General features: G+C 39.4%; 1 protein-coding gene across 1 annotated transcript; it reads right to left on the bottom strand.

The window, feature by feature from the left end:
* Nucleotides 1-1,047: 1,047 nt before the first annotated feature.
* On the bottom strand, nt 1,048-8,709 carry cd99l2 (CD99 molecule-like 2; the record flags this gene model as incomplete). The annotated part of the gene is made up of 7 exons (XM_079257521.1): nt 1,048-1,112; nt 1,613-1,678; nt 2,228-2,338; nt 2,552-2,620; nt 3,470-3,550; nt 4,677-4,799; nt 8,562-8,709. 7 exons carry the CDS (start codon nt 8,707-8,709, stop codon nt 1,048-1,050), a joined length of 663 nt encoding a protein of 220 aa, XP_079113647.1.
* Between the last annotated feature and the right edge of the window lie 4,771 nt (nt 8,710-13,480).

Here is a 13,480-nt window from a genome sequence, read left to right on the forward strand (position 1 = left end):
ATTAGAAGATGAATAAGACAGCTCTGGAAAAGCTACTGTTTGTAGAGAAGAGGCTTTTCATTGGTTGCAACTAATGCTTCACACACCCCTTCTTATCAGTGAAAGTTGAGGTTTACCTGAGAGAAACTGTTCAATTTAGGAGACATTTTCATGAAAAAAAAAAAAAAAAATCTTCATACAATTTGCTGGACAGAGTTAGAAAACTACTTCAACATTTTGTATGTAATGACTCAAGCAATGAAACGAGGAAGATTAGTTTTATTTGGAATGACTATTCAGCATTCACAGGTACAGTTAAATTTGACTGACATGATCTTAGCAAATGATAATATTATAAAACAGCAGAGACTTGTATGAAAGCAATTGATGCATGTCCAAAAGCATTTGCAATTTGTTGGAAGGAATGAGAAACTGCTTCTATAATGTGCACAAATGACTGAATATTGTGGAGGTTTAACTGACTGCTGTGCAAATGTAAATAGTGATGTGAGAAATGCATCAAAGCGACTTAGAAAAACTGTAAATATCTGCGACAATATTGAATTTCCGTTTAGGGAATAATAAAGTATTTTTTCATTTGTTTAATTTGATTTCATTTCATGTATGTATGAATACATATGTATGTATTTAATTAAAATCAGGAATTCATTAGAAGATGAATAAGACAGTAAATTGGTCTGGAGGCTGATGACTGCTGAAATAACAACTATGTACATACAAAAAAATCCACCCTGCTCAGTGGACAATGACATTCTTTGTATTGAAGGAAAAGCTGGTGTTGCCTACATTTCTAAAAGTCAAGTAGTTTTTGCGTTTCAGGGTGAAAGTGTGTCAGTGAGGATGGCTGTGATGGACATGAGATCAATTCTGCCATCAAGAACAGCAAAAAACACTTTGTGGTTTTATTCCAGTGTTTCTGGTGTATTTCTCTAAGTACAATCATAATATAGCCAGTAAAATTGATAAGAAATAAAATCATAGGGACCTCTCTTCTGTGCACGTGCACAGAAGACTTGGTGGAGTGTGCGCTTGGATGAGCGGTTTTGTTTATGGCACAACTTTCACTTCAGTCGGAGGCTCAGCGTTCGGCGGCTCCAGGTGAGTCTGCTGAACTGCAGGAACAGAAGAGGCAAACAGATCTGTTGGACAATTCTCTGAAGACGGCATGAACATGAGACAGCTTCACAAATCACATAGATCAATGACATCGACCCTTATGCACCAGGCTGTAACACTTTTAAGGCATATTGTAACAATTGTGGAATAGGAAACCAACATCAGCTTCTGTGTGTAAAAGTGTCCAAATATATTTAAATGATATCTATCTAAAGATAGATAGATGGATAGATGGATAGATAGATAGATAGATAGATAGATAGATAGATAGATAGATAGATAGATAGATAGATAGATAGATAGATAGATAGATAGATAGATAGATAGATAGATACTCCTAAGTGTCGTAATTCTGCATTCATGACTTCGGTTAAATAACATTTTTTCCTCATGAACTAACATGAAATGTTTTTTCGTGTCTGCAGTTTGAAATGAATTTATTACCATCACATGGTTCGACTTAAATGTCCTACATTCATCATATATCAGTGGGTACCTTGTGGTTCTGCTGCTGCCACCTGTTCAGAGTTTTCAGCCTTGGTAAAGTCAACATTCAGACTCTCTGTTAAAGCAGAAAATAAAAGTTCATCAACAAATGAAGGAGCCTCTGTCTGACTGCTAGCAGAGCTACAATATCCATATAATGAAAGAGAATTTTCTTCTCACAGTCCATCGCTCTGACAAACACCCTAATCATACATTGTCAACAACCATAAGAGATCACATCACCTCATTTTATCCCTGATATTATGTTATGCCCTCATTGTGAACTCATTATGGTTGGTGTCTGTTCACTAAAATAAAAAGCAAAATATCAGATGAATATTTAAAATTCCACACAGTGATGACTTATAGAAAGCATTTAAGAATGTAGAAAAGCAGAGCTTCACTTCACCTACAATTAGACAAAATGTCTTGCAATGAATCCATAGATTAAAATAAATGCAAACATAGAAACAAACAAAGACAGATGTGTAGCTAGCCCTGCAGCCAGATGTGCTTTATAAACAAAAACACTGATCTGTTGTTAAACAGCAGCAGCTTTATTAAAATGCAACACGTTGCTGATTTACTGTCATTGACTGGACTTTTTCCAGAAAAGAATCCTTACGTTGGATACTGAAGCACAACTTCTTCTTCTGGTAGGAGATGTAGCTGCTGACGGCACCCACCAGCGCCATGGCAACTACACTGACAATTCCTGCAATGGTGCCCACCTCTTCTGCAGTGTAGGGAAACACAGACCGAGATTAAACGTCTTGCTCACACGTGTCTGGGAACAAACAAAAACTTACCAGTTTTGTTATCCTGCTGATTAACCTGACCGCCTTCACCACTTAAATGACCCCCTGCAGAGACAATGATCAGATCCATCTTTTCTGTAACATCTGGAGGAAGTACTTCAAGACAGATGTACTCCTCGATTTTTTTTTACCTTTGCCTTTGTCTGGTTTGTAGGAGTCGTCTTCACTCACAGCAATCAGATCGCTGTCAGAAAAACCGCCTGGAGGAGAACAAATACTTTAAAATGCTGATGCAGATCATGTAACATCTACCATATTACATTCCACACATGATTGTTTGAGTTCCACATAATGATAATAACAATAATAATAATAATAATAATAATAATAATAATAATAATGATGATGATGATGATGATGATGATGATGATGATGATAATGATGATGATGATGATGATGATAATGATGATGATGATAATGATGATAATAATAATAATAATAATAATAATAATAATGATGATGATGATAATAATAATAATAATGATAATAATAATGATGATGATGATGATGATGATGATGATGATGATGATGATGACGATGACGATGATGACGATAATAATAATAATGATAATAATAATAATAATAATAATAATAATGATGGTGATGATGATGATGATGATGATGATGATGATGATAATAATAATGATAATAATAATAATAATAATAATAATAATAATAATAATGATGATGATGATGATGATGATGATGATGATGATGATGATGATGATGATAATAATAATAATAATAATAATAATAATAATAATTTAGGGAGCAGTTTGAGGTATTAGGGGCTTGTCATGCTTGTTACATCCTCCACTAGAAGCACAAACTTTTTTCTGTTGTTGCATCTTATGGAGACGGTAACAGACTTCAAACCCATAAACTGCTCTCTGGTGGGATGGAAAGCAGAATTTTGCAATTGTAATTAATAACAAAAAAAAAGTTTAAAAAAAAAAAAAAAAAGTTAAACAAAAAAAAAAGTTTTCAGACTTAAAGAGGATTGAAGTTTTATAAATGTTACTGGTTTTGTAGCAGAAGCTTTCATTTACCCTCCTGCTGCTTGTTCTTGTCCCTGGAACCGATGTCCTTTTTTGGATCCAAAGCATCCGCCAGATCGAAGTCATCAGCAGCTATAAGGGACAATAAATAGAAAATAAGTATTTACTGCTGATGCCTTCACAGTTTTAAACTTCTTCTCTTTCTCAAAGTAGCATTATTAAACTTTCAGACCGTAAAACTATGAAAGGACCGAATGAGATTTATTATTTTTGTGAAGTCTTAGTTATCCTGCAGCATCAGGAGGCTGAGAGAGAATTCCACAACTTTTTCTTTCTGCATAACTTCACTGCTAAGTTTCACTTTACTTCTTAATCATTGTGTACATGTGTACTGTTTCAGTCAATGGCATGACTGTGATGAAAAGCAACAGCTGTGATGATGTGTCTCTCTCTTTCTTGCACAAACACTCCTGGTCTTCTTCTATGGTCCTTTTAAGGCATTACTTATCCCAAATGGTACTCAAGCACACATCAAACATACGTAGTACTGCACTTTTAAAGCCTCACAGTGGCTGCAACCTCTTCTCGAGTGGTTGCGGCCACAGGAAGGAACAGATAGAAGACAATTTATTTATTTATTTTTATTTTGTTCTTTTGTTATTTATCTATTTACTTATTCTTTTTTTCTGTTTGTAAATGTCTTTCTTTTTTTTTTGTCGACACTGCTGCTCTTGTTTTGTGTTGTTACTTTGATTTAGAGAACCCCCTTGAAAACGAGATGGTGCATCTCAAAGGGTTATTCCTCTATCAATAAATAAATGTTAAATAATAACAATGCCAAATAAAAACAACCCACAGAAGACACTGAAGTTTAAAAGAACAGCAAAAAACACTTAGTAGTTTTACTCTGGTATTTCAGGTACTATAATGACTTTAAAGTGGTGCATTACAACCATCAACTTTTGTCAAACATGGAAGTAAACTCTTTGTCTGGTATGTTTGAAATTTTCTTTTCTGTGTTGCCTTTTTTGCTCCGTCCAGGTTCTCATTGGATGTACCTGGTTATAAAGACATGTTACTGCTTATTGAGTGTTGTTAGAGGTTAAGTGATGTAACAAAGTTGTAAACATGCCCCTGTCTCAACTCTTTTGTGTGCAAGCATAGAATTGAGTAAATATTAAAAAAAACAAAAACAAACAAACAATAATGTAATGTAATAATGTGTATTGGATTGCTCATATCCTCCACATTCCCTCACCTTGCTTGGGTTTGACTGGATCTTTGGTTTTAGAGGGGACTTTGGGTCCAACCTTGGTTGGGGTTTTGAGGGTAGTGGTTGTGATGAGGCCACCAGCATCAAAGAAATCCTCCAAAGAAAAGTCTGCGAAAAGAAACTACAGTGTTAATCTTTTCTTTTGGGATGCTGGTCAAGAGCTTAACGAGTTAATCTAGTCAGCTTTAATCAACATTGGTGTTATATAACTTTTTAAAGAAATGTAAAACATTGATCTAAAATACTTCCTTACATTGGGGACTAATAAAAAAAAGATCTGACAAAATTAAACTTTATTTTCAATTTTAAGTTCAAATAACCATACCTTGTCTTTAAGGATGTATTACAGTCTAAAACTTTGTACATACACTGTGTACAGCACTGTGTACAGTGCCATGTAGGCCTTATGTGTACCAGGTACATGGTTCTTACCTCCTCCTGTTCCGCCTGATGCTACTTTTGGCTTAGATGTAGTCGTTGCTGTTAATGTGAGAGAGTTACATATTACACACTCCATCTTCAGAAAACTTGAGAAATATTCTAAAAAGACAAAGACAATCAAACAACAACAAAAACAAGACAAACTAACCTCAGAGCAAAGCAAAACTGCTTTAGTTTTCAAAGTGATCAGTGATTCTCTGACAGATTTTGGTACAAATTAGCAAACAAAAAAACATCTCTGCTTGAGGACGGTAGACCAATCCTAGTTCCTCCCTTTGGCCTGTACCCCCTTTGAGTATTGGCTGTGGACTGTAGTTTCTTAATTAATTAATGAAAAGAAAAGCTACCTGGATCTAATCAGTAGCTACTTCAGGATGGCTATCACCTGATACCTACGTGTAGCCACTGCTGGGAACTCAGATGTCTCAGTTTAGATACATTTACAAGAATAAGCAGAAATTAACATAACGAGCAGAAAAACAAACATACAGATCCTCTGCAGTTTAACTCAATTTTTTATTTAAATTTAATACATTCTTTTTTTATGTGTTATGACTATTATCTACTAATATTACCAGATGTTTTCTCTGATTGCACCTGTAAAGGACAATGCTCTGTACGGCTGGGCGATATGACAAAACATATCGTTTGGACGATAGAAAATGTCTATTGTCTAATATGAGGCACTATTGTTTACGCCACTTTACTGCAGTATTTTATGTCAAGATGCACTTTACGCATGCACGCTGCAAGAAATAAACATTGTTAGCAATGAGTAGCAGACGAGTTTCAGAGTAAGGTAATTCACCAAAAGATGACTAGCCAACCAAAACTAGTGAGCTTGCTCATGAAAGAGGGAAATTCCTGTCGCATGAATGCGGTTTGGATATAAAAAGACCGACGTGGAACCGACAACAGACTAGTTCACAGTCCCAACAACGGACTCCGACACAACTAACTCATTTTATCACTTGTGCAAGAATCAGGATAAAGAATACAGAATAAAGTATAAAGTCAATGAGCAAAAGCTGCGAAAGCAGCGTCAAATGAAGGTGAAAGTGCTCATAATAAACTCCAGATGTTAACGCTGCATTGGGTATTTACCCGTGAAACAAAAGTTCCAAAGTTACCCCAGATGGGAGGAAATCACTGCTGCCTTTGCCAAGCACATCTGACACATAACTGATGACTAACACAAAATTACACAGACAATTTTATATCGTTATGCATATTGTGATGGGGATATAAAATAAGCAATATCAGGATATAAGATTTTGGCCATATCGCCCAGCCCTAATGCATCCAATGCTGCAAGCCATCCAAACTTAGTCATTGGTGTTGTTTTTTGTTTTCTTTTTTGTATTTTTTTAAAAGTCTGTGTAAAAAAACTTTACACAAAATATTTTTAGCACCCAGAACACACCCAAACAGACACCCCAAAACAAGACACCAACCATTCAAACAGACAAACAACAATGAAAGGCATATGTGAAACCTGAAAGTTTCGGGTTAACAGAGAAACACACAGCTACAAGTCAGTACTCGAAAAACTGAAGAGCAGAAAAGATGTCACAGCTGCAACGGGAAATTTGCATCCTGAGGAGGAAGTTCAAGGAAGCTTGCAAGAACAAGACGCCAGGTCTGGCAGATCTAAGCTGCTGACCTTCGGCCGAGCAGAGTGGCACAGACAGGAGGCTATAGAGTGGGGAAAGACATGCTGCCTTCTTAGCAAACTCATTTGGGTTTACCAAACTACTGGGCCAGAAGCACGGCATTCATCTAGCATGCAGAAAAGAGGAATGTAGAGACCCGAACAGTCCACCTATGCCAACCACGGACTTCAACACCATAGTACCCAGTTGGAAAGAAATCTAAACCATAGTCAAGGCTGCTAGAATCAACTCTGCCTCTGGACCAAAAGGGGTGACTTACCCGGTGTACGAGAAGTACCCCAATCTATTGACCTATCTGTGGAAGATCCTGAGGGTGTGCAGGGTTGCCCAACTATGCAGATCTGTGGAAGCATTTTAGATCCCATAGGAAGAGAAGTCAACAACCATAGAACAGTTTAGAACAATCTCACTGCTTAATGTCTAGAGGAAGATATTTTTCAGTTTCCTTTCTCCCCAGCTATTAGATTGACCTCTGAAGAAACAGTGCATCAATCCTTCTATACACCTTCTATAGTCCTTTAGTACTGGGATGTGCCTTGAGTACACTGGCACATCCAGACCCACAGACCCTCCGGTCCCTCTTCTTGAAAAGGGGGACCACCACCCCAGTCTACCAGTCCAGAGGCACTGTCTCCGATGTCCACGCAATGCTGCAGAGACGTGTCAGTCAGGACAGCCCCACAGCCTTGCCACCAAGGAGCTTTTTAACCACCTCAGTGACTTCAGCTGCAGAGATAGGAGAGTCCACCCCTGAGTCCCCCAGCTCTGCTTCCTCATCGAAAGTCGTGTTGGTAGGATTGAGGAGGTCTTAGAAGTATTCTCCCCATCGACCCCCAATATCCCGATTTGAGGTCAGGAGCTCCCCATCTCCATGGTACACAGCGTCGACAGAGTAGCGCTTCCCCCTTCTGAGTTGCCAGATGGTGGACCAGAATTGCCTCAAAGCCGTTCGGAAGTCATTCTTGATGTTCTCGCTGAACTCTTCCCATGCCCGAGCTTTTGCCTTTGCGACAGCCAAAGCCGCATCCCGGTTAGCCTGTCAATACCTATCAGCTGCCTCCAGAGTCCCACAGGCCAAAAAGGCCCGATAGGACTCCTTCTTCAGCTTGACAGCATCTCTCACTGCAGGTGTCCACTAACGAGTTCTGGGATGACCACCACGACAGGCACCAATGACCTTTCGGCCACAGCTCTGGCTGGCCGCCTCAACAATAAAGGCACGGAACACAGCCCATTCAGACTTAATGTTCGGGACATGGTTTAAGCTCAGATGAAGGTGGGATTTGAAACTCACTCTGACATGGGACTCTGCCAGACATTCCCAGCAGACCCTCACAACACATTTGGACTGCCCCCACCATCTGAGCCAACTCACCACCAGGTGGTGATCAGTTGACAGCTTTGCTCCCTTTTCACCCGAGTGTCCAAGGCATGTGGCCACAGCTCCGGCGATACGATTACAAAATCGATCATCAAGCTGTGGCCCAGAGAGTCCTGATGCCAGGTGTACATGTAAACACACTTATGCTTGAACATGGTGTCCGTTTTAGACAATCCATGATAAACACAGAAGTTCAAGAACAAAACACCATTTGGTTTCGGAGCCGCACAGGAACCAAGATAGGGGCCAATGATGATGCCCACACCCACTCGGCACCTCTTACTGTGATCAACTCCATAAGGAAGAAGGTCCAGCCCCTCTCAAGGGAACTGGTTCCAGAGCCCAAGGCATGTGTTGAAGTGAATCCGACTATACCTAGCCGGAACCGCTCAACCTCGCGCACAAGCTCAGGCTCCTTCTTCGCCAGAACAGTGATGTTCCACGTCCCTAGAGCGAGTTTCTGCAGCTGAGGATTGGACCGCCAGGGTGCCTGCCTCTTGTCGCCACCTAGCTCACATTGCATCGCAGATGGTGAGCCCACGGGAGGTGGGGCCCATGTAACCCTTCCAAGCTAAGCCTGACCGGGCCTCACGAGCAAAAGCCCGGCCACCAGACGCTCACTCTCGTGCCCAACCCCTGGAGCCAGGCCCAGGGGTGGGGGGCTGGTGATCCACATCTGGGCAAGGGAACACTTTAGCAATGGTCGTCATCATCATCGGAGTAGCTGAGCCGTGCTTAGTCTGGTCCCTACCCTAGACACCCGTTTGCCATGGGTGATCCTACCAGGGGCATAAAGCCCCCGACAACATAGTTGCTAGGATATTCAGGATACACAAACCCCTCCACCATGATATGGTGGCAAAGAGTTCCTATATAAGTGTATAAGTGTAAAACTGTTACTATTTACTATTTAATGCCAATGTAAGCGTTTTGATTTGTATCTGTACTCAAACCTGATGTCAGCATATAACTCAGATGTAACAAAGGGGCGCATCTCTTAAAAAGTCTTTAGTTCCCCTTTATTTGAACAATAAAAATAGATGGTGTTACTTACATGGTTTACTGTCACCATCCAGAGCATCCAAGAGGCTGAAGTCACCCTGAGACACAACTACAGTGCAGAAAAGACAAAAAACAGAAAGCAAACCGTGTCTGAAAGTTGAAATACATCATTTTCTGGCCAACTTTAAAAAACAGCACTCTAACCCTTGAGTATACAGATCCATCATAAAGCTCCACAATACTTCAGTATTGCTGTATGGACTGTGGATACTAAAGAAAAGACACAGCACTGGACTCACAATACCAATATTGTAGCCTGGCATGTCAGACTGGAGTGCTCTGTATATTCAATACAGAGCAACTCCGTCTGGAGTCACTCCCCTTCATGGAGATTTGCATTGGTCTTAAACAAACCAGCCGCTCTGATTGGTTGATCTGAGGAGACTCTTGCCTAACGTCACCACGTATTCTTCAAAACATTCAAGATGGCACACCGACGTAGCAGGAGATGGTTTCTTTTGCCATAAATGCTGTTTTAAATGACCAGGAACATTAGCTTGGCACGCCAGACTCACAATACCAATATTGTAGCCTGGCATGTCAGACTGGAGTGCTCTATATATCCAATACAGAACGACTCAGGTAATTTATGTCTTCTATACTGCGCACCATGTTTATTTTCTTCTGTTGCGTTCACTCTACTGAACATTTCTGGACATTGCAGGCTGCCGCTTTACTGCTGTCAAATCTGACATTTTTCTGATTGGTTTACTCTGCACTTGTTTGTCCCACCCGAGAAATCCATTGATGCGAGTGAGCCCCCAGACGATAAAGTCTGGCTAACTACGCTACCAATATTGCTGTTTGGTAAGAAAAACTGGATGATAAAATTATTCAAAACCTTTTACTTTAACTCAAGCAGGAATAAGAAGTAAACAGGATGAACAAGGAAACAAGGTAGGTAAAAGTTAAATAAAGTATGTGATTATATATGTATGAATATATATATATATATATATATATATATATATATATATATATTTATTTATATACCATTATATATACATATATACCATTCAAGCTGTGAAAGCTTGATGAAAGGTGGAGTAGATGGATACTTCACATGAGTCCATCCACTTTAAAAACACCAGTGGACCCTCCCTGATCCACTGTATTGTGGCTCTGGATTTTATTTTTGCCAGAGCTATCCTCTAGGTTCAAGGACATTTTTTTCTGTTTTCCTTTTATGTACCACATGCACCAATGTTCATACCATACAAGTCTCTGAAAGGTTTTGTGGTGGTGTAGAAGTGGTATAGGTGTTAACCACCACCTGGAATGAATGCTTTACAGGAGACATAACAGAGGCATATGTCAGTCTCACACCAGAGGAATACTGTGACTTCTCTGTTAATAACAAAGTCCATTGCAGTAGTCTGCCAACACAAAGAGGTTGAAGCCCCACTTTGTTGGTTTGGCTTACATGTGCTGGGTCATTCCAGTATGAGCCTTTGTTGCGGGATCATCCCTCTGGGGTGATGGCTCATTTACTTCTACCATCTGCAATTTACAGGGAACATCTACTGTTTCATCTGTTTGAACTGCGGTGAAGGGAACGTCGGACACCTATTTCAGAACTTCTTCCTATCTATGTTTGAATACACTCCAGAAGTTCATTTTGAATTGTGACTGAACTCGATTTGAAGTATAAGTGATTCATATTGTTGTCCAAGTCTACAGTTACTCCCTAAAATACCAGGGTTCATGTAATTTGCAGATTCATCGTAAAGCAATTTCACCGTAAAGCAATTTCACATTAACCCATAAAGTTTTTAGCATATCATAACTCTCCCAAGCACATGACTGCTTTCTTCAGCTAATTACCCAGAGGTAATGCGTACCGTAGGTTATTTGTGCTGCAATGTTAGTGCTTCCCGGCAAACAGTTTAATAGCCTTGTCATCAGGTGAAACGCTACTCTCACGTTTAGCTAGACATTTTGGAAAGATGTTCCAAATATTTGAACCACGATATTGTCCAAGTGGTGTCTCATCTAAAGAGCAGGCCCGGAAAGCAGAACAGCGATTTTTCTGGCCACACTGGTAACGATCCACGTTCTCCTTGTGAATCATTTGCAATTAAAGGAACAGTGTTGTCCATTCCAGCTTAAACTATTTTAAGAAAAACCACTGGGTTCTAAAAATTTAATGTCCAATTTTTGCTTTAAGTTGCAAATTCTTTATTTAGTGTCTATGAAAAAAAGAAAAACTACTTCATTAATTTTTTTTGTTTAGTTCTCTAACAGTGATAAACAATGCTAGCTTGCTGACTTCTATCATGTGCCAAAACTGTAAACTCTTATTTTTGTTCTGATGTACGTCATTCCAGTATGCTAACTGGGTGATCTCAACTTGGGGTGGTAGTAATGGTCCCTCGTGGCTTTCTACACATAGCACACTGGACATGTGCTGTGATTTTAACTGTTCATAAGCAAGACAAACGCTGATGGGACATCCCCATTCTCTGGTGCTTTGAGAGGAGGTTAATGAGTTGGTCTGGAATAAACAACAACATGTATAACAGAATTGTATTGACAACAAAACTGATCTTCATATATATTATTGCTCTATATAAATTTATCATTATTTTATCATAAACCAACATAAAGCTCCACAGTGACATCTGATGAGGCCAGGACCCACAGGCCACAAATGCAGATATACCCCAGGATAAATCACAAATCCTGTTTATGTTAAAATTCTTATATGAATCTGTACATAAAAATTATCCATATTTCATAGTCTATAAAAAGTATAACCAACTCTGGACCTCTTAAGCCAGTGTCTTGCAGGTTTTAGCTCTTTCCTTATGAAGCTTGTGTAGAAAAGTAGGAGAATTTTTATTAATAAAGTGTATTAACAGAGAGTAGTGGTAGGGCTGTGATATACTGTATGTATTTAACTATACCCATTTTTATAGGCTACTTTTATTTTTCCCACTCGTTTACTCCAGTCAATTGAGGCTGCATGGTCCAGTAATGATAAATTAATAGTGAATTAATGTTCACCAATCTACAAAGTTTGAGTTAATCACATAATTCCGCTTTGAGATCGTCATTGGCTCATTGCTGATAGTAGATATTGACTATATGTCCGGTAGTTCTTTATGATTTGATGGGTTTTTACCAGTACTGTCCCCGTTTTCATCTGATGACTTGACAGCCATCATATCTAAACCAGGCAGCATCCATGCTTCTAACAAAATGCCAGATCAGCCACAATCACTGCATTCTGGCTACCGTGCAAACTATACACACATTTGTAATTGTAGGCTGAAAAATGATCATTTTAAGAGGATGTACTTTAATCGCTCCCCTTATTATTTGCCGCAGTCGGCTGTTATCCGGCTCTTGTGCCAGTTGCGTCGTGAAATGCAGGCATGCAAAACCATTTGTGGTGTGCGGAATAAATGTAGAGGTGCGGCACAAAAGCCTTACCTTGCAGCGGCAGAAGAACCAACTGCAGAGACAAACACAGAGCGCACACAAAGCGGCAATCCATGCCTCCAGCCCAAACGCAGACGCCCGTCCGACAATGGAAATAAAGGAGCCTCTGCCCAGACCTGTGAGGGACGCGTGCAGGGACACTCCCGCGTGGACCACTTCCTTTTACCTTTCACAACAAAATCTTCTTGTTGACATACAGATAGCTTGTAATGGGAAACTGAGCTTTTCCTTTACTGAAGAAACTCATGAATTAGGACAGCAACTACATTGTAGGCTAAATTTATTTGTTTTTGTTTTTCTTTTATTGTTGTGATTGAAAAAGATTTTGAAATGTTAAAGAAAGACAACATGTTATGCACTTACGATAACATACACAAAGACAAAGAACACCAGTAAAAAAAGAGGACATCCCTTTAAAATAGGGATGTTCCGCTCCTTAAGGGCCGCAGTCCTGCTTGCATCCACCTCTGCTGTTCCCACACTGCCATGTTCCTCCTGGCTCTGCAGTAAGGCCATCAAGAAGGCTGTTTGTAGTCACACACTCTTCAAAAAGCTTGTCCACAGAGATGACTAGTCTGTGAATGGGGAAAACTCGTATGACTGCGGTCATAAATGGGTCAGTCAAGAAATAAGAAAAAAAAAGCCTGTTCTCTAATTCTAAATAATATTTTATTCTACTTATTTACATGTGTAAGGTGTGTAAAATGTTATAAATATGTATATACAATTTTGTATTTCTTTGAATAGTTCCATAAATTGTAGAGATTCATTTATAACCATAAAAAAAG

Source organism: Telmatherina bonti, assembly GCF_933228915.1.
Source record: "Telmatherina bonti genome assembly, chromosome: 18".
NCBI lineage: Eukaryota > Metazoa > Chordata > Actinopteri > Atheriniformes > Telmatherinidae > Telmatherina > Telmatherina bonti.